General features: G+C 32.0%; 1 protein-coding gene across 16 annotated transcripts in view; it reads left to right on the top strand.

Annotated features, from left to right (window-relative positions):
* Rbp6 (RNA-binding protein 6) overlaps positions 1–21506 on the top strand; it is a 1062622-nt gene that overhangs the window by 899016 nt on the left and 142100 nt on the right. For all 16 annotated transcript variants that reach the window (XM_077443424.1, XM_077443421.1, XM_077443419.1 and 13 more), the window contains one exon: positions 3827–3875. In XM_077443424.1, coding sequence (XP_077299550.1) covers positions 3827–3875 — 49 coding nt within the window. The remainder of the gene's footprint in view (positions 1–3826; positions 3876–21506) is intronic.

The following is a 21506-nucleotide window of genomic DNA, read 5'->3' as shown; positions in this document are numbered from 1 at the left end:
AATTTGTTAAGCATACTTAGAAGCATGTACTTAAATTTAATCAAAGTTTGTTTTCAATTATATGTTTATTGCTATATTTTCGCTCCAATACACCAACATAGTAAAATCTAAATGCATACATATCTATGTATTTATGTATTAAATATCCAAGATCGTCCGACTTCTTATTTTATAAGAATATACACTTGTTTATGCGATAGTGAAACAGGTGTAGTCACATCGATGCTGTGGAACAAGTACGTCTCGAGCACAAGTCTCGTAGGGTCCAGAGGGCCGTTCTGAGCCCTCCCACCATCCCTTATTCCACCTCTGGAGGTGGTCGGGTGGGAGGAGAGGCTTCGAAGGAGGCCCTAACGACTCCCCGGGGCAGCCTTCCGCCGCTAACTTACCAATTCAACTTTTTGTTACACTTACAATCGTGACTACGCGTGTTTTCCCACGAAGAAAATTTGCACGGCGGCATCAACAGTCGCAATAAAATCCGGGCAACTTCCAATCCGGACGCGAAAACCCGGAAACGGTTCATCAAAGGAATTACGCGGCGGCCCGGCCGAGCGATTCGTTCGAGCGAACAAGCGTTTTTGGCGATTATGCTAATTAATTCCCCGAGCGAATATGTTAATGGTATTTTCCAAGGGTGGGTAGAAAAATACCATCGGGAGAACGGTAGGAAGCCGGGTGTGGTGATGGGGAGGGGGGTGAACGTTTTATAAACGCCAATGATTATATTTAAAACGCGATTTGTTAGCGTTTTCATTACGATAATAAATTTTGTATTCTACGTTAATAGCTCGTTCGCGATTTGAATGATTTATGTTGTGGGAGTATTCAATTATCATAATCATTGCACGCATATAAAATTATCAAATTTACTCGAATAAATACACAATTAAATTCAACTATATTCCATTTTTGATGTTGTGCGATGAGATTTAATTTCATTCGACTATTATTAATTTTAAATATTAACATAAATTTATTGCGGTCTTCGTTTCATTTCACTACATTTAAATAATGTTGATGTTATTTCACTAATACGATAATTTGCTAATATGAGATCTATTTTTTTTATCACTGGATTGTAATTGTTATATTTAATATATAAAAAAATAAGACAGAAAATATAAAAAAAAATCTATTTTCTTTAACAAATTGACACACTTATTTATTTATTTATATAGCAAACTGCTAATACATATAAGACAAAATAACAACAAAAAATTATAGATCATCTTCCACAAAGGTATCCATTAACACCCTTCAAGAAAGCATCAATGTTATTAGAACTTCTAATGCTTTCAGGAAGGGCATTATACATTTGAACACCTCTGTGAAAAACACCACCTGCAGTTTTAGCTTTCTTAACTCTACCTATAATTAATTTATTCCTATTTCTCGTTTTATAATTATGTATATCTTTATTACTAACTATATGATTATTAAAATATTTGGGTAATAGATTCTTATCTAGCTTATATATAAACTTTAAAGTGCTTACTTTAAGACTATTTCTAATGTCCAACCATTTCAATTCATCTAACATATGTACTTCTTACATACTTACGTTTCCTCACATTCAAAATTGCACGCATTGCTTACATTTGTAAAATTTACTCAGAATTAGTTCATTGATACACTTAATTTCTATTTAAATATTACACTTTGAAATATTTCAAAACCCATCATTATATACCTATATATTATCCATTGAATCAATTAAAATATGTACTGATGGAGTCTTTGACATATTTTTTTCTCATTAATACATTGGCAAAAATTACTAAAAATCAGCACATTTTACTTATTATTATATTAAATAATCATTTTTATATTATAAATCAAATCAACGACCATTACTCTAAACTGGAATATGTTGATTTTAAAGTCTAGAAATTTTTCTTTTTATTTATTTATTTATTGAAAAATCAACATACAACAGATGTAGAAATGCATAAAAATAAAGAATAAATGTAAAAGAATAAAATAATATCTGAGCCCAATTATAGATCTTTAAAAATTACATATAATAGTACATAGAGATAAAAACATGACTATATGTAAATATAACAGTACGTAACTAAAAATAAAGTGATGAATATTTTTAACAACTAACCGAATGATTACCGGTTATTTTCAGATTACTAAACATTATCTCAATATTAGTATTCAGTAAAAAAACACTATTATTTTCGTGTTAGCATTTTATCAATAGGAAAATCTCAACTTAAAAACATTGCTTAGTATAATTGTCACGTATCGTAAAAAACATCAATATAATAATAGTAAAAAAAAAGTATAATATTAGTGAAAGTCCTACTTCTTTTCAATCGGCTGACATTAGCTGTAAGCGTTTTATAACATGCATAAATGCTGCCACTTAATGGAATCAAACACACACACAATCTGACATTTCAACGGTAGATATAAAAACTTCTACATGATAACATCTTGATTGCAACAATCAACTTCAATGGATGCCGGTTATCATAATCGAAATATTGGATGTATTTTCTGCGTATTTATTACATCGTTTATTTCGTCTACGACTAATGCTTCAGATATTCGAGTGAACTTTTATATAGATTCGATTTTATTATATTTCTTATTGTAAGAGTACTATAATTTTCGAGAAAGTTTCGTATTAAAAATTGAATGGAGATTCGCAAGAAAAATGGTTGGAAAGTCGCTTGATCTCACGCACGTTCGGACGAACGGACACACGCACGCGCCCACACAATTTTCCGCGCGAGTTTTCCCAGAGATTTTCCTTTTAAGGCGTCGTCATGACCCCGAGCTCGGCCTGCAGATACGATCGCCTATCTGGAAAAGCGACCTCCCAGCACGCGAACCCCTAATTACCAACCCTGCTGAATGAAACCGATACACCAGCAACACGTACAACACACAACTTCACATTAAATTATTAAAATAAACCAACCGAAAAAATAATGAATGAATATTGCATTTACACACACGTATCATATACTATGAAAAAATGAAACAAGTCTAAGAAAAATTTAAATTTTCATTATATATTTTTATATTTTTCCGTGCTGTGGAAAGTTACGAGAAGTTTTCCACGTGCGTGCTCGGTCGTAGTTAACGGTTAGTTTCCCATTGCCGGCTTTTCCCATTTTATCTCATTCATCGAAGACATCATTATGCGGGGACGTCCCCTACAGCTACGTAGTCTGACTGATCCATAGGAAAAGCCTCAGCCTCACTGTGGCCAGTCGTAAAATGCTAGTTTCACGATCCATTTCATTATCGGTACGCACTCTCTAGTAGATTTCATGCGAAACCTTATTTTTTTTCAATAAAGCATTGATTAACATACACCACATCTCCATAAGTTTTGTATAGGTATACTTCCAAACGTTCATTTTATGTCATTCTGGCCAGAATACGTCATATAATAATAATAAAAAACGTCGTCACCCATTTGATAATATTGAACATCATTTTTATTACCGATATATATGTATATGTATTTTATTTAACTATTTCAAATGTTCTTCCAAATCTATTTGGCCTGCGTATTCAGTTTTAGTGAAAGGTATATTGGATTTTATCGACGTTCGTTTCCTGAAATGTCCAATGGTATAAAATGTTATGTTTAATATGCAATTTTGATACATGAATGCGTCATAACAAACTACCTTATATAGACCAAAATAGTTATCGTGTAAGTTAGTCTTTTCTTTAAACCATGAAATATATTATACATATGTATATAATACGGTTCATAACTTGTCCAAATTTACTCATTTTTTTGTATAATTTATATGTATTTCATGTATTAATTGCATTTATTTTTCAATTACAGATCGAGGATGCAATGCTCATGTTTGACAAACAAACGAACAGACACAGAGGTGAGTTTCAAAACCATGTTTTTCTATGTTTAAATTTTCGTAAAAAAAATCAATAGTAATATTTATATATTTTAAACACCCCTGACCTAGATTTTGAGGTACACTACGGCGTTAAAAGTGCTTCTCTCCCCCGTGAAAAAACTCTTCATGAAATATGATGATTGCTTCCATAAAATGAAGAGTTTTTTTTACGTGAATTACGGAGTAATTTATTAATTTTAACCGACGCTTTCGGCTCACAAAAAGAGTATTAAACCCGCGCATTTTCGGCGTATCGCCTTATTGTGCGTTATGCGAAAAAGTTAATCTCTAGCGATGTAGAAAGCATGTTTTTAATTTTGATAATGATTAAATTCAAAAGCGGCAGATTAAATTTTACAACGTTTCGTATCGAAAGCTCCCCGGGAAAAAAATAAAAGTCAAAAAATGCGCGGAGTTGTTCAACTTTAAACATTTTTTCACTCATCTACATTTTATTAAAAAACTTTTTTCATTGAACAAAAATCACAATAAATTATCCTTTGCGCGAGGGTTAATGTTTGTGTGTATAAAGCGAGATTTTTCGGATAACCGCTTTTGTTTGGCGAAAACCCACACACCTTTAATCCCAACTTAAATATATACTATGTACATACATATATAGAATTTTGTTCACATTTTTGTAAAAACATATGTATGCGTTTTCGCATAAAAGTTACATGATATTATTTATTTACAAAACGTTTCATGTATTGGCCACATAGAAAAATTTCATGATGTAATGTATTCAGCATTTAAATTCGTACTTGCAGGCGTCTTTGACTTGTGATCAAAGATATTATAATTCGATGTTTATTTGACGTTTTTGTATAAATCAATATACATAGCTTGCAATGTCCCTGCCAGGCACAAGAGTTTTGCAATATGAAAGCTATTACTTTAAATGGTAAAATTGAAGAGCTTGTCGAATTATAAATACTTATAAACAAGGCTTTTGATGGTTCCATTTTTTCAATGTAAAATTTGTATTGGAAAATTTTTACTTTCGCTTGATTTATATGTTGGAGAAAGAAGTTCGATTTGTACTTTTTTGAGCGTGCTCTCTGTAAATGCTTCTGGATTCTGCCATATTTCTTTCCGATACTAGAAAACCGGGAGCAATAAACATCCAATGAAAACGCTGCATTTTATCCTTCGAAACACTGCATGGGGGCCTCGAACGAGTTTTCTCATTTCTTCCGGGACGGCTTCCGGAGATTTTTCCGACCGATTTTTCTGAAATTTTCTCAGTTTTTCCACGAAACAATCCACCCTTCCCTATATCCCTCTTTATTCACATCGTAAATATCGATCGTCGATTGCCGGACGTTGGGCACACGCAAGGGGTGCGACCGAACCACTCTTCCGAAGTCAACAGAACTCCCCTGTTTTATACACTAATGGTATTTGGGGATGAATCCCCGAAACATTAATTGAGTAAATAGGCTTTCGGTGTATATATATACGGGGATGGGCTTTTTGCGGTTCGTGTGGGAGAAGCTCTCTCTCTCTCTCTCTGTAAAGGAATTCCGCTTATCACTGTATCACTTTATTGTTTATCCCCGTAATCGGAATGAAAGTTTGCTTTTGCCTCAAAATCCGCTCTATTGTTACATAAATTACGACATTTTACAAAACTTTTTACCACAATAAAGTTGGCCATAAATTTAGAAGCCCACGCCATCTATTATTTACTCTTTTATTGCTAAATTAACACGTTAATTCAATACCTTTTCGATTCAATTCGATTGTTCTTTCGCCGATTTTTTCATATCGTTCCATCCCTAAATAGATTGAAAATGTGCGTGCGTGTTCTTGATGTTGCAATATGTATGAAAGTAATTTAAAATAATGTTATTTATTGACGTTTTATACGTGCTGAAAAAGACTCATAAATAGTAACCTCATGCAGCAACCCATACTTAATATTTTACATAAGAAAATACCTTATTTATTGATACTTAACCGAAATTCACACTGTATTAAACTATTATATTTATGTAAATAAAATGCCTCCAGTCCACTTTTTTCATAATTAGCATCTTAACTAACAGTATTTTTATCACATGTATTTTAAAAATTCCTTTGGGCAGGTTTTAAATGTATGTACAGAAAACAAAACGTGTAAACTACACATGTATTTATATGTGACCAATGTTTATAAAAATTACAGAGAAAATAAAATATGCATTTTCTACTAATTCAAAAATCTCACATATTTCGAGTTAATTTTTAATTGCTTTTTTATTTAATTTATTTATGAATACTTGGTCAAGTTGGCATAACCGATGGACCCACGGGGGTTGTTAATATATAAATTTATAATACAGAAATACAAAGATCTCAAAATAGAGGAAAAATTAATAATTAAACAATTAATAAAAAAATTATCGGAGAAAACGTTCTACAAAAACTCATTTATTTTAGGGAAATCATCAAGAAAATTTTTAAAAAGACTTAAGTTTCTAAAATTTACCAACTCATTGGGGTAGACTATTCCAAATTTTAGCCTCTCTATTTGAGAAAAAATCTCCAATTATTTTGTAGTACACTTTTTTTGTCCACGATAGTGATCTCTCAGATGAGTGTTATTATTAAACGGAAGGAAGTTTATAATTAAACAATTGTAGTTGTTATTTGTAATTTTATACACATTAATTAGATCACCTCTCATATCTTTAGGTTTCTTTTTAAAAATAAAGTGTAGCGATATGTAATATCAGAAGAATCTTTATTTTACAAAATTTGCATCTTCATGTTATACCTATAATATGAGACAATACATATGTAGTGTTGATGAATAAACTTTTCTACCCATTTATACAGTTATATGTACATACATATAACTGTATATTATTGCAATTTTAATATGATTTCATTAATCGAGAATGTATTGAAAGTTTTTTTTAATATACAAAAGTCTACTTTAAATAAAAGTTTCGCTGAAATCCACTAGGGATTGTAGCGGGCGCGCAGTTCGGAAAAACTGCGATTTTCCCCCTGGCCGAGACGCCGTTCGTGAATAATTCCGGTCGACATTTACAATCTCCTAAAAATCTGAAGTCGTTTCTCCCAATATCGCCGCACATCCGGTCGCTGTTGAATTTCCCAAAAATAAACCGAGAACGCATGAGCGAATCGCCAAACGAGCCTCTACGCCGAAGCCGTGTCGTAGAGGCGCGTCGTAGACCCGGCGGCCGTCAGATAATTGAACCCGATAACATTAACATTCGATAAGGAACAACCCTGTCTCGGCTGTATCTGCGGAAACTTGCAATAAAGAACTTCTTGTCGGTGGTTTATCGAAAAGCCTCCGAGGATATTTTCGGCGACAGCGTGTACCGACCGTATACATTATACTTGGCCGCGTGTATTATGCATGTTACGAGGGAAAATTTTCGATCTAATCGCATTCTTTATTTAGACACAACCTCCATGGTTATTTTTACAATTATACAACGCTGTAAATTCCCGTTTCGCCTTTCGATTTCGTCGACGTTCACTCTAGAACGCGATCCGTGTCGTCAAACTTTGACCTTCTCGACACGTTATGTTTGGATTTTGAGATGCTAAATATCAACAAACCCTTTTCAAACACTTAAAATGTGATTTTAAGTATTGAAATAATATACAACTTAAAGTAATTTGATAGTCTTCAAACCTCATATGTAGTAATTTCAAACAATTACCATTAAAATATATTTTATATTCAATAACAAACTTATTTTTATTGATACATTTAAATTATACAGAAATTTAACATAATGATACATATGTTGACTTATAAATTGACATTAATAGTATCTTATTAATATATAGACATATCACAGGTACAATATGTAAATTGACTTAAATTACTGACCAATTTTTACCCAATGAAAAAAAGGAAGTACATACATACATATTTTTAAAACGTGAAAGACAATTATTGATTTCTTTTACATTTTACAATGACATTTAAAAGCGAATCGATTTTTTAAATGTTGGTTTTGTTTATAAAAACGTTTCTGATACATTTGTTTTATACAGAAACTCATCATATGTATTTGTCGGATGACTATCATTTGACCGCGGGCCAAATTGTACAATTTGTGAACGCTTTCCCGTCGTATAGGTACCTATGCGAAATTTTCAATCCATAAACGTTCACCCGAGTGCATCTAAATCGCATAAAACCGCATTCAAAGGCGTTATTCGTTTGAGAATCGCACCGCGACATCGACTTTGTTTCCGCGGAAAATCCCATTGCGCAAACTTTTCCTTGCAGACTCCGCTCGCAATCAAAGTCTGAATTTTTCCACTCGCCGGTTTGCGTTATTGCATATTGCGTTGTTTTTAAAGAAGTATGCGGTTAGACGCAAAACTCAAACGGTTGAATTAAATATTCATGGGATGTATCGTTCTTGGCACCATACGATTCAATTCGTTTTATCGCGTGCTAGCAAACGAATCGGTTTACTTAGCTCGCTCATTCCATAGCGATACATGTTTGAAAGTCCAATATTGATTTTAACGGATCGAAATAATTCTGTATAGCATAGAGAAACGAATAATGTATTTATGTATGTATTTTTAATGAAAAAAACATAATAGCAGCTAATTAATAAAATTTTATATGACGTGCATACAAATTGGGAAATAAATTATACCAACATTTGATCTATTAATAACTTTAAAAAATAACCTATAAAAATTCACAACTTTAATATGGAAATAAGTCATATACTACATTCAAATTAAAAAAAAAGTCCTTTATATGACCATCGTGCAGGTTTATTTTTTAGTACAATTCCCATAACTCTCATAACGAGCAATCAAAATATAATGTTTCATGTTATATATTACTCTTGTTTTTTGCTGCTATTTTCAAGTAAATAAATAACTAATGCTTTTTTATTTGGCATATTTATGTAAAGACGTATCCTCTCAAAAAATCTGATAAATTTTATTCTCAATACAATATCGAAATGTATTTTTGAAGCTGAAATTGTTTTTAACTTATACATATGTAGCTTAGTACTCAGTATATATTGCTCAACCTAGGAGTCATGAGTTCAATCCCTTGCCCGGTATTGCTAGCCAGACCTTGAATATATGGGACGCTTCCTTTTACAGTTTTTCAATTTGATTTCATTGTACATTGTACATTGTACATAGTTTCATTTCATTTAGGTGGAACCGTTTCGGTTCCACCTAAATTGGCACCCTATCCCCGTTTCTCGCAAATTTTACTTACTAGCGTCTTGAATTTGTTGCATCTTTTTCTAGCATCTTGATGCTAAAAAATTGCTTTATATCGAATTTGTAAATAGATCTATGGAATATCTATTTATAATGATCGGAATTATTAGTACTTTTGTAGAAAAAAATGGGTTTATATTATGTTGGCAAATTAAACCATATCGTTTAATTTTATTCAAAGAAAATCTCATCTGTCAAAAATGAAACATTTTTTCAATATATGATATTATATTTAAACTTGAGAATATAACTAAATATTCGGCTTAAAAAAACTAATAAGATTTTTCCACGGAGCTTTATAATATTTAAAATCAAACTTTTTTAACACAAATTTTGAAAAACACGTTTATGGTGTATGAATTTCATAGTTAAATTGTATTATATTCATCCATTATAGTCAATAAATTTTAATTCAACATATGTATGTATGGACATATACATCTCTTGTGTATAGCTGTATTTTATGTATTGTATTAATACGATTTATTGTCTATTATCAGAAAAAATGATAATCATATAAATGAAAATGATCTTTAAATTTATATATTCTATACCGATTTTTAGATAGAAAATGTATTCTGGGTAAATATATTATTATCATATATACGTGCATGCAGCTTGCGGCACTTGAGTCGAGAATAAATCGAATATTGGCGAAAAGCTACGTCGTTTTCCGGCACAAACCGGCCGGGCACAACAACCGCCTTATTGGAAAACCTCCTCACCGTGAAAGACCAATCTTGAAGCACTTATGCGAATCCGACTGCCTCCCACATTCGACGGGATATATAGAAATCATTTTTGGATTTCACGATTGGACGACCGTCGCGCTGCACCAGCCTCGTAACGCGCGGAAAATTCCACCTGGCCCATTTTCATCGCAGTGCATCTCGAATCGTGCCTCCAAAACATCACTAATACGTATGTACATATGTATGTAATCGTGTGTACGTAAGAGTTTTGCGATCTCAACAAGTGGGTAATAAGTGTAAGCTTTTCATTCGATATTTTGTATGTATGTATGTGTGTGTGTAAGAATTTTCTTTTGTCGCAATGGATAACGATAAAAGACGCAACAAGTACGCTATTACGTTATAATAAATATGCAAACGTGCCAAATCTTTTTTTTCCTTTCGCATATTAAACATATTGTTTATAGGGACATGTAAAAAGTCTTGTTCTTATTCACGAGTGCTTTCAAATGTACCAAAACCAATTTCATAGCAGTATAATTGGCTTTAGAGTATACTACGGTTTTATATCGAGCTTTTTCATTTACAGTATAAGAAAAAATATACAGTGTGGAAGAAAACTCGGTTGGGGAGGGATAGCACCACAAATGTGTAATGCAACGGAAAGTGCATACGTTGCACTTTACTTCCCCATCATCGGATGCGGATTTGCAAACGGCACGTTAAGAGATTTCGGTCAGCAAAACGAAACACGGAAAAAATGAAATAAAATAGAAGATAAAGGCCGCATTTGTATGCAAATAACGTTTCAATATAGAGCACATAACAGTTCCGTGACGACTCACTTATTCACACCTTCATAAATATTAAATGTTTCATTCCAATATGGCAAACTTGCTCTTATACAGACCGCCTTCGGCCCCTTCTCCTCCTCGTCGGCCTCTCTCGCTCTTCTTCCGTTATTTTCCACGAAAACCCCTGGCAGAGACACCCTCGATTTCCAGGAAAACCTACCCCATAAACTGATCTTTTCCACTTTAGCCGAGTTTAAGTTAAATTGTCGCAGTGTCACTCTACGACATCTTTCTTCTTATGGCTAACAGACCATTTCATATATATTTCAAATGGTGGAAAATATATAGAATGGATGACTTAAACATTTTATTACTATCTGATGTTTATCTACAATTCTAACACGGGCTTCAATACTATACGTTCATAATCATATTAAACGTAATAATGTGACACAACGACAGATGCATCTTCCAGAAAACATGTATCATTTAAGTCTTGCGTTAGTTTACACGTTGAAAATTAACTTTCCTTTTGAGTATCGCTACCCAAGTTAGAAATAGTTTAATTTTTAACTAACCGAAACGAAGTTATGCGGTTGTGTGCATGCAATGTGTGCAATTGATGCCATTCTCGCTGCACTTGCCGACAACAGACGAAACTTCTCCGTTGCAGCAATCACACAACAACGTGCGGCATGCCATCACGACTCGTATTATGGAAATCAAAGTGAGATAAACTTAATTTTACTCGCTGCTGGAACGAGCATTAAATATCTCGCTGTTGAGAGCTCGAGCTGGGTGGGCGGGAGGCTTCTGGGGTGGTTAGAAGCCGTTTCCACCGAGAACGTTTTTAATTATCTAAATAAGATAGCTGGCTCGTTCTACATTTTCTCAACATCTATCCTATTATCTCGAATGATCGTACGTATTAAAATCCTCCCGAGAGTCTATTAACATACGCTTTTATCAATTAGATTGTTCATATTACGATCGGTCATTTTGCAAATTAATGAATCGCATTTGATTCAACCATACTGTTATCTAAATTTACTAGACTTTAGCCTTTGTTCAATTAATTACGTGCATATTAACTTCATATCTAAAGCAACTTACAATTGTATTGAATACGACATATTTTACATAACATTCTTATTAGTATAATGCATAATTTCACATTCATAATTTGATTCATCTATATTTTACTTACATTAATAACTTTTTTATATTTCTTAAAATCAATACAGTCCTTGACACTTGTATTGGAACAAGTAAAAAAAGGTTTTGTCTTAAATATACAAGTATTTAAAACAGTCACTACCTGCATCGTTTCTTACAAAAAATGTCTCTATTGTTTTTAACCGTATGTACCTTCCATTTTACACAAATTTCGGGAGATGCGGTTTCATCGCATTGTTTTTTATCGTTTCCTATTTTTTTGATTTATTTAAATGAAGTGCATTTTCTTTTATTGAATAATGCCAAAAACACTGGAATCGAATGAAGGGAGGAGGGCTCAAATTATTTCAAACTTCTCAAATTATTTCAAAGGGATCAAAAAAGGTTCAAACAACTTAAATTATCTTGATGTGTGGTCCAAATGAGATTTAAAGGACACAATGAGATTACTTCTATAAAAAAAATCGATCAAAAATAGAAAGAATAAGGAAGAGAACACTGTTTCAAGATCACATTCTATGGAACATTCCATTAAAAATCCCACAAATGAACATTCTGAGCTAGCTGGAGAAGTGAAAAGGCAATCAAACACAGATTTTTTTTCGCGAATCGTAAAAAGACGTTTGACGAAAGTTGATTAGATTACGGGGTATTGAATCCATAAAATATCCATAACCATCTAAGATTAATTCATATACGGAAACCTTAATGCAATGCTGTAGAAATACTCTGTTGCTGTTGAAATGCTGTAGCATACTTATTATTTATTATCAACACAAAAGCAATATATATTGTGACTATTTGTCTTAAGTATAATAAAATTTTAAATTTGGCATACGTATTTTCACGTCGTGACTGTAACTAATTACAGGTAAAGATTGGCGCGCGTGGTTTAATCAGCTTTGAACATTTTTCACAGCAATTTAACGATCGCCATCTTGCAAATATGTCTCGAACATCCTTCCGGGATACTTTAACTAATTTTCAACGTCAATTTCGCCATGAGGAACTTAAATCTGCGCACGTTATGGGACCGCGGGCCTCGCTAATGCCGTCCCTGCAGCCGCACCACCTATTTGTGCCAAGTAATCAAAATCGCATTAACCGACACCCACCACCCACACTACCACCTCCTCAAAACCACCCACAGCCATCACCCTAATCATATCACATGCAGATAACCCTGTGTATGTGTGTTATATTTATGCGACGTCGACGCCAGTTAAACTAATGAAATTTCCTGCAATATAAGAAACAGACCCTCCAGGAATGGTTCGCTTATCTCTTCGAATTTCCAAACTTGGTCATTATTATTATACTCGTTTGTAAGATCTGATTGGTGACTAACCATTACTACGAGCAAGTTCGATTTAAATTAGAGTGTCTCGTAGCTCATACATGACTTAATACATTATATAGTATACTAGTTGTTTTACCCGGCTTCGCTCAGTATTTGCAATATAATCAGCTTAAACATGGCGAATCTAATAGTAAATATTCATTTTTTTTTATTAAATTTATTTGAGTCGAAAAAAATATATATATCGAATCGATTTTGATTTTTTAATACTTTTTATTATTACTAAATTATGTTCACAATACATCTTATATCTATTTTAATAGCTACTGATCTACTGATCATTTTCTATTTTACAATTTTAATTTAATTTTGTTAATAATCATAGTATTATATTATTCTAATTTTAATGTACAGCATAATAGGAAAAAGAGCTCAAAAACCTATTAACAATTCATAAAAAGATATCGAATCGTCGTCTTTGAAACTTTGATTTATTTTCAATGTTACTAACCAACATTACATATGTACATACTTACAAAGCCTTTTTCGAAATTATATATTAAGATGTAGAAATGAACTTGTAATATATTGCATTTAACGACTCACTTTCTTTCATTTCGTTTATAGAAAAATGACAAAAATGTCACTCATGACAATATTTGATTTTACCAGTACGCCAACAATTTTTAAATTAACAAAGAAAAAAAATTATTTGACTCACATAATTCGAGTATATGCGTAACCCGTGCGATTTGATGATTTGAGTAGCATCCTGACGTTATATATAGCATTTTTTTAAAACAATTTTTTAAAACTCAAATCATTGATTTTTTTAATTTCTGCAACCATGCATGTCCATAGATGGTGCTTATTAAATAATAATATATACGTTTCGGAAGAAAAATCAGTGTAACTCGTTTGAGAGATACTGGCGTATAAAGCGAGTCAATGTGCGACTCAGGCTGTAAAAAAGGTTAATTTTTCTTTTTAAAAATTAAATAGTAATAAGATTTATACGTTCATGGTGATATTTTCATGCACTTTCTTTTAATTTTGGACATTTCTACATATATAAAAAGGAACAAAACGTTTTATGTAAAATATTTGGTTGGTCATTAATATGTATAATGATTTTATTCATTAAATATTTCGACTTTATATATGAAAGTAAATATTCACATATGTATATATGTGCGTATATCATTGATGTTACGGGATTTGCAGCCGATGAGTACCCAAATAGTTGGAGGACACAAAGTGTTAAAAATTCGCTTTTTGGTGTTGGTTTTGGTGTTGTCTGGAACCAAACTATATCGGTGGCTCAAACTATATGGAATCGGTTTGCCTGGTCCAAGACACCGCAAACGACCGGTTAATCGGTCCGGGTCCAAGTTTGAATCTAATTCCGGCTCTGACCTCTTCTTCTCCACCTCCGACTCCTTTTCCTCCCGGTGCAAGTTCGGATTTAAAGTGGCAAGCCGCCACCGTTGCCGATCTTAGTTTTCCGCTTAGTTTTGAAATTAAAAAGTTGCATATTAAAAAATTCTCAACGGTTTGAATTTTCCGCTCGAGCTCGAGGCTCTCCCTGTTCGTTCGCAGGTGTCGGCGTAGATTTTCCGAGAGAATTTTTATACTTACTTTCAACGCTAATTTATACCGACAAATAATAAAATTAAAATTTGCAACGGGCGAAACTTTCTCGCCCATCCTATCCCCCTGATTAATGAATTTATAGCGCTAAATTTTAATTTGAATAAATATTTAACTCTGAATGTAGGATTTATTTGTTAGCTTGCATAACTTATATTTTACAGCTTTAAGTAAAAATATTAATTATTAGTTTTATGGCAGTAAAATTTAATTTATTTTTTTACAAATGAAAACCTAAGAAACATAAGAATTTCAAAAGCACAAATGATACTTTTATTATCTTTTTTAATGGAACCAAACTAACTCATTCTTTATATTAGAACTACCTCTTAAGACTAAACAATGCTCAAACTCTCTCAATTTATTTCCAAATCATATCTGATTTACAAAAAGTAGGAAAATTATAAATAAATATATGTATAATACATACCATAGCTGATACTCGTTCCTATAAATGTTTATCGGAAATATTTATGCGTTTTAAAATCGTCGAAACCTTATCTATGTATATATTTATGTACATACATACATATATCTACATATAAACAATATTTAGGCAAAATAATACAATGGCTTGGTAGCATTATAATAAATAAAATTTATATTATGCTAAAATACCATTATAAGCTCCTCCTGAGCGACACCTACATACATATGTTTGTAAACTTATACACATAAATGTATAGATTATAAATTTAAAATCATATCCAAATAGTGGTCACAAAGTGAGTAGTTTTCCAATTTGATGAAGAATTCAAATAGGAAACGATTGACTTGGAGTCCCAGACAAATATAAAAAGTCTAACCAGCAGCACTACATATAATACTCGGAATAAATTATCTTTTATCAAGGTTAACAGGATTGAACCCGGCAACCTTTCGGTGGTTAAAATTAACTCAACCACTGAGCTATACTGCTTACTAAATTAAACAAGACGAAATTAAATTTATATTTATAAATTCCTTTATAATTCATATTTGAAATAAGAAGGAAGATGTATGTAATTTATTTTCAACCAAAGATACTCTTAAATGTATGTATATTGTATGCTTAAAAAATGTTTTTGTCAAGTGTCAAGGTAAATTTAACGAATTCTATAAAATATTAAATAAATATGTTTATGTACTTATTTATTTATATAATTACAAAAAAAGAATTATTGAAATATAATTTCATATAAATATGTTCTTATTTGGATAAACCGAAGAAACCTTTTTTAACATGAAAAAATACGCTCCTTTAACTAAAACAAATCGTGAGACAAAAATACGTTTTTTATTTTTATATACGAGTATTAGAGTACATGTACTGTTGAATGTTAGCCCCAAACAAAAACACGGTTAACACGTGTACGCTCAATCGTTAAGGTTCAAAAAGGTATCCAGCGGCGTGAATACACGGATCATAATATAATACAATGTAATGGAATTGATTTTTTCTGCGGGGGAAATAAGGTTAATTTTTGCAGTGAAATACGGCGAAGGCGTGACGATGCCCGCGGGCGTATTGGCCTCAAAACGGGCGAACCGAGCGTGAAATAACGGGACGACAGGGGATGGTTCGGATTAACGAGTAAGAGGAGGGTTGGAGGATCTAGGGGGCGATGAGGTAGAGAGCCCATAGGTGGGTGGTGGGTGGGTGGGAGAGGGGCAGACGAGGGTAAACAACATTATCCGGCGGCCGATCAGCCCCCGCCGCTTAATGTGGTCAATCCCAGGTCGCGCGCCAATTTGACCTTATTTATTAAATAATAAAATCCCCTCGGCCGATCACGATAACGGCCGCTAATAAAATGAACCTATCTTGCAACCCCCCCCCCTCCCCTTCCAACCCCCACTTCAGTGTATTCGTCGAAAAAATAATAAAAAACTTATTATTAGTTGTTCGTAATGCAATAGACAGTGAAGTGTGGGCTTTGGAAAATTTAAACGCTTTCGAATTTCGAATATGATTTTTTTATTATATTCAAATTGTAACGTAGCCACTATGTATGTACATCGGCCGCTGGTTTACTAGCGCCGAAAAAAAGGCCTTGACATATGAACAAGCTGTATAAAACAGCCAATAAGATCTCGCGACCCATCAACCAATCTCTATGTTGATAGTACCAGCTGAATAAACATATGTAAATATTAGACGGTTTTGGTCCGTGCCTAATTTGGAGCTAGCAGGCCGACGGATCAATATTACCACTACTGATGCGTCTTTCACTTCGATCTCGGAAACCCCTCTACACGTCCACGCTATAATATTATACGTTTATATAATAGTTTAAATATTACAAATGAAGATATATACTGTGTTTTTATATTACGATTTTTTTATTAATATATTTATGTACATATGTATATGTAGTAGTCAATTTGCCGTTATTGTTCGTGAAAGTGAAAGATGTTATAAAAAATGGAATTTATTAGAAAATTCCTAGTCTAGTCAAAGTTCCGAGAGATATTACACGAAATTTGGTAGTTCAAAATTGACAACTATAATAGGACATTGAACAAACTAAAATCAATTTATATTTTTAATATCTATATATGTATATACATATAATCTCTTTTCAAAATCACAAAAATACAAAATAAAGTAAGTACAAAACACAAACTCAAACCAGAGGAAATTTAAAAGTAAATAAACAATAAGAATAAACCGAAAAAGAACAACTACAAAAACCCATCGAATTATCGGAAATCATAATCATAAGTAAATTTAAAGAGGTTGGGGATATTATAGTTTACTAATTCATTTGGTTAACCGTTACAAATTTAAGTTAAATTTTAATTTAATAATATTTTTCTGGAAACTGAATGTATGACCTCTCAAATTAATGTTTTTATTAAACGTATGGAGGTTCATAGTACTGGTTATTTATAATTGTGTAAACTCCGATTAGATCGCTTCTCGGTCTTCTCATCTGCAATGTGAAAAGATTCATTAAAGATTCAAGAACAGAAGTATTTTTATCATTCTTCTTTGAAACCTTTAAATACAACAATATTGTCTCGAATTTTTGCCTATTTTGCAATTTTACTTAATAATATATCATATTTCATATATAAAAGAAAAATTTCAAGCTAGTTCGTTGTACTTTTTACTTATAAAAGTTACTTGATTTGGCTTTTTTATATAAATACTCGGGTTTCATTTCCATTTCCACACAGTTGAAAACTTTTTTATGTGCAATACTATTAGTTTAAATAGTAAAGTATAGCTCAGAAATCATTAGAAAGATTGTCTTTCATATATGTATGTAGACCTAGGTTTTATTCATCGTTTTGTTATGAAAAGGAAACCATATGATTATATTAGCATATCTATATTACGAACTTTTCATGCCAAAGCATAACTGAATGTTTTGAGCAAGTTTAATTATGAAAAGTAGCCGTTTATTATGTAATTAAAGTATGAAATATGCTCAAAAAACTGCTGTAAAAATTTTTAGTGAGTACTTAATTTTTTTGCTACACACTCTAGTCGTGTTATCCTCATCAAACAATTTACTATTATAATGCTAATCATATGAATGTAATAAACTCGCAGTTTTATGTCTATATTATGTTCGTTCTCTTTCAACTTGAAAATAGCAGTTTCGCAACTTTGAATAAAGTTACATTTAAATTTAACCCCCCCAACCGTTATAAAACTATGTAAACGAATTCGCGTGCTGGTAAATTTCCGACAACCGGAAGTAGCAGTTTACTCTTGCATCGCGTTTGGTTTTTGCAAAAAAAAAAATTAACCGCCAAATGATTTAACATTATCGCATTTTTTTATTACATGCATCTAAATGTGTTAAAAATTTCGCGCATAGTTAACATGCCAAAAGTGACAAATTGACTGATTGAAATATTTCACATTTATAATATTAATAAGCATCATTACAATTACACGCAGACTACCATATCATTAATGTGCGATCAGAATTTAATTAAAATTAACCAACCGGAAGCGGAATTTTCCCACCGAGGAAAATTGCGTCACGCTAAATTTACGTTTTTTTTTTTTCGGAAATATATTTTCCGCGCACAAAATAGATCTGAAAAATGAATGTAGGCAGAAGATGCGTAAATTCGAGCGTAAAGTGTGTCGTTAAAAATTTGCATGCGTTGACATATGAAGAAAATTAATGGAGTCTGTGACGCGCGAACTCGCGACGGGAGATCAAAACGTGACGCCGATCACACGCGATCGACAAAGGGTGAAATTGCCTATGCAATTTAATCACATTAAAATACATACCTACGGAAAATTCCCGGAAAATTCACCGTCGAAAAATTTAATTCACCCGACGACGAGCCCCCTCCCCGTGTGAATGTATAATGTGTGTAATAAAACACGTATTCTTTAAATTCTATAAGTTTGATAAATGATGTCTTAGCGCGCATAAAGAGCCGCGACACTATAAAAGTCGTGTTATACGGCACTTCATCATCGGGAATACTCTATTAACCGGCATCCATCATAAGCTGAACTACATATATACCTATGTATAGGTAATATATTATACGAAACGTTGGCGTATGTGTGCTAGAGTGTTGCGTCGTAAATTTCTAATTATGTGTGCCCTTTCAGCTGGCGAATGTGAAACGATATTGTTGTAGGGTGAATTTTAAGGAAATTTATACCAATCGCAAATTATTTTCGTGCATAAATATCGGAAGCATTATAAACGTGTCATTTCGTCATTTATTTTCGGAAAAGGTTCCTTTTAAACGGATTTACACGTACTGAGAATACTCGCTTCATATATACCTATACATACAAGTATAGGCTTAATTACGTACAAATGCCAGCAGTATAGCTCGGTGGTTCCTTTTATGTTTAGCACCGAGGTTATCGGGTTCGATCCCGTGCTAATCTTTAATACTGCTGATCAGACTCGGATATTTGTGACTCCAAGTCGATCGTTTCTTATCAGATTTTGCCCATTTGTCTGGTTTCATTGTTGAAACGGTTCCTCCATCAAATTGACAAAAATCATCCTACAAATATGCGAATTTGATTTATATACAATATGTTAAAATTTATATACAAGTCTAAATTCATAGATGTCTCTATGGATTAATTCATTAATTAATTCATTGTTCTTTAGCGTTTCGAAATACGGCGATTCATGTAATGAAAATTGCTGCAATGTTTGTAATTAATTGTCTAGGAAGGCGCATTGGGGTTTACCTATTAGGTCTTCCTGGTATATATCTATGTAAAAATTAAATTAAATTTGTTTTAATAGTCAATGTTTTTCGCGTTTCTTTGTACGTGTAAAATTGCATCCATTAAACCACGCCTCATGCAAAATTCCAGGAACCAATTTAAATAGGATGTCACAACAGCCTTTGATTAAAATATTGTTAAAAGCAACAAACTATGTTTGTTTTTAAAATATTAAAATGTACACATTAGGCATTCCTGGTATATATCTATGTAAAATAAAATAAAATAGTACGTATATAGTATGAAAGTATCGTTTATTCAAATGGTAGCATATAATTCGAATTATTCGTGTTGATGTAATTCGAATTATTGAAATGTCAGTTGCCAAGATACGTAACAACTAGTTGGTAGTAGTTTCGGTTGTTCGTTAATCGGGTTACGGTTTCAGTGTTTAAAGAGCTTAAAAGCGTCTGTGTTTTGTAAAATTTAAATCAAATTATAGTCTGATTACCGTCATTTTATTATTAGAAAAAGTTTGGTTGCTTAGAATCTTTACATGGACCGTTAAAATGTTACGAAATTTTCGTTTGTTTTTTCATATATAAATTGCTCGTTGCATATTTAATAATGAAACAGTGATCATATTAGTGTTTTATACGTTGATAGTGCTTTTGTGTTCTTAATTTGCAATGATAAAATTGGTACATGATGATACGTATTATATAATAACGGTTTTTTTCTGGAAAAAATGATAAATTATGTTCGTTTGTTTTTTCATATAAAAAATAGAGAATTTAAATTTTCTTTTAAAAAATAATAAACTTATGCTCGTACTTAAAATAATGTGATCGTAATTGATAACATTTGAAGAAAGTGCATCAAAACACCGCAGCATCAACTAAAATTTGCAGAAGAAAAAAAAAGTAACAATCAAATTTCTATTCACAATATACTTTTAAACTTTTACATTTAAATTTATATTTTTATTTTATTACAAATTTATCATATGTTATCAGGTTAATTAATTAATTAATCCAAGGTTAGATTATTTTTGTACGTACATAAGTACTAACAATTTTTCAAATATAACAGGACATAATTAATATAACAGACATTTATGGATAATCAACAAAATTTGTGAGAAATACATTACATATACAGGTACCATTTTATAAGATTCAACATACTCTATATGCTTATGACAGGAATTTGCAAGAAACTGTTAAATAATCTTACTTTTGAGCTATAAAAACGATTTATTCTCCATATATGTAATATAATACATTGCGTTTTTGTATAAGTTAAAAATAATTAAGCGTTTACAAAATCGGTCAAAAACTTATGCAATAGATTATTATTAATATAAATCTCAAATTTATTGAACACTTTGACGTATTAGGCTCTTAGTATCACGAATGGTAAAAAATAAACGTTTTTTTTATATAAAAGACAAGTTTGACACTAAGATACTATTTTACTAGTCAGCTATGATACTAAGTCCTGTTTTAAAGTTAATTTAATAGCAAGTTGAGCCATTTTAGACAATTATTAATTATGGATTTATTATGACCAGCAGAGCAAGATAGCATTGAAACATTAAAAAAA

This window comes from Arctopsyche grandis, chromosome 12 (genome assembly GCF_051622035.1).
Source record: "Arctopsyche grandis isolate Sample6627 chromosome 12, ASM5162203v2, whole genome shotgun sequence".
Classification (NCBI taxonomy): domain Eukaryota; kingdom Metazoa; phylum Arthropoda; class Insecta; order Trichoptera; family Hydropsychidae; genus Arctopsyche; species Arctopsyche grandis.
The sequence above is the reverse complement of the archived record's forward strand: the minus strand, read 5'-3'. Positions and strand labels throughout refer to the sequence as shown.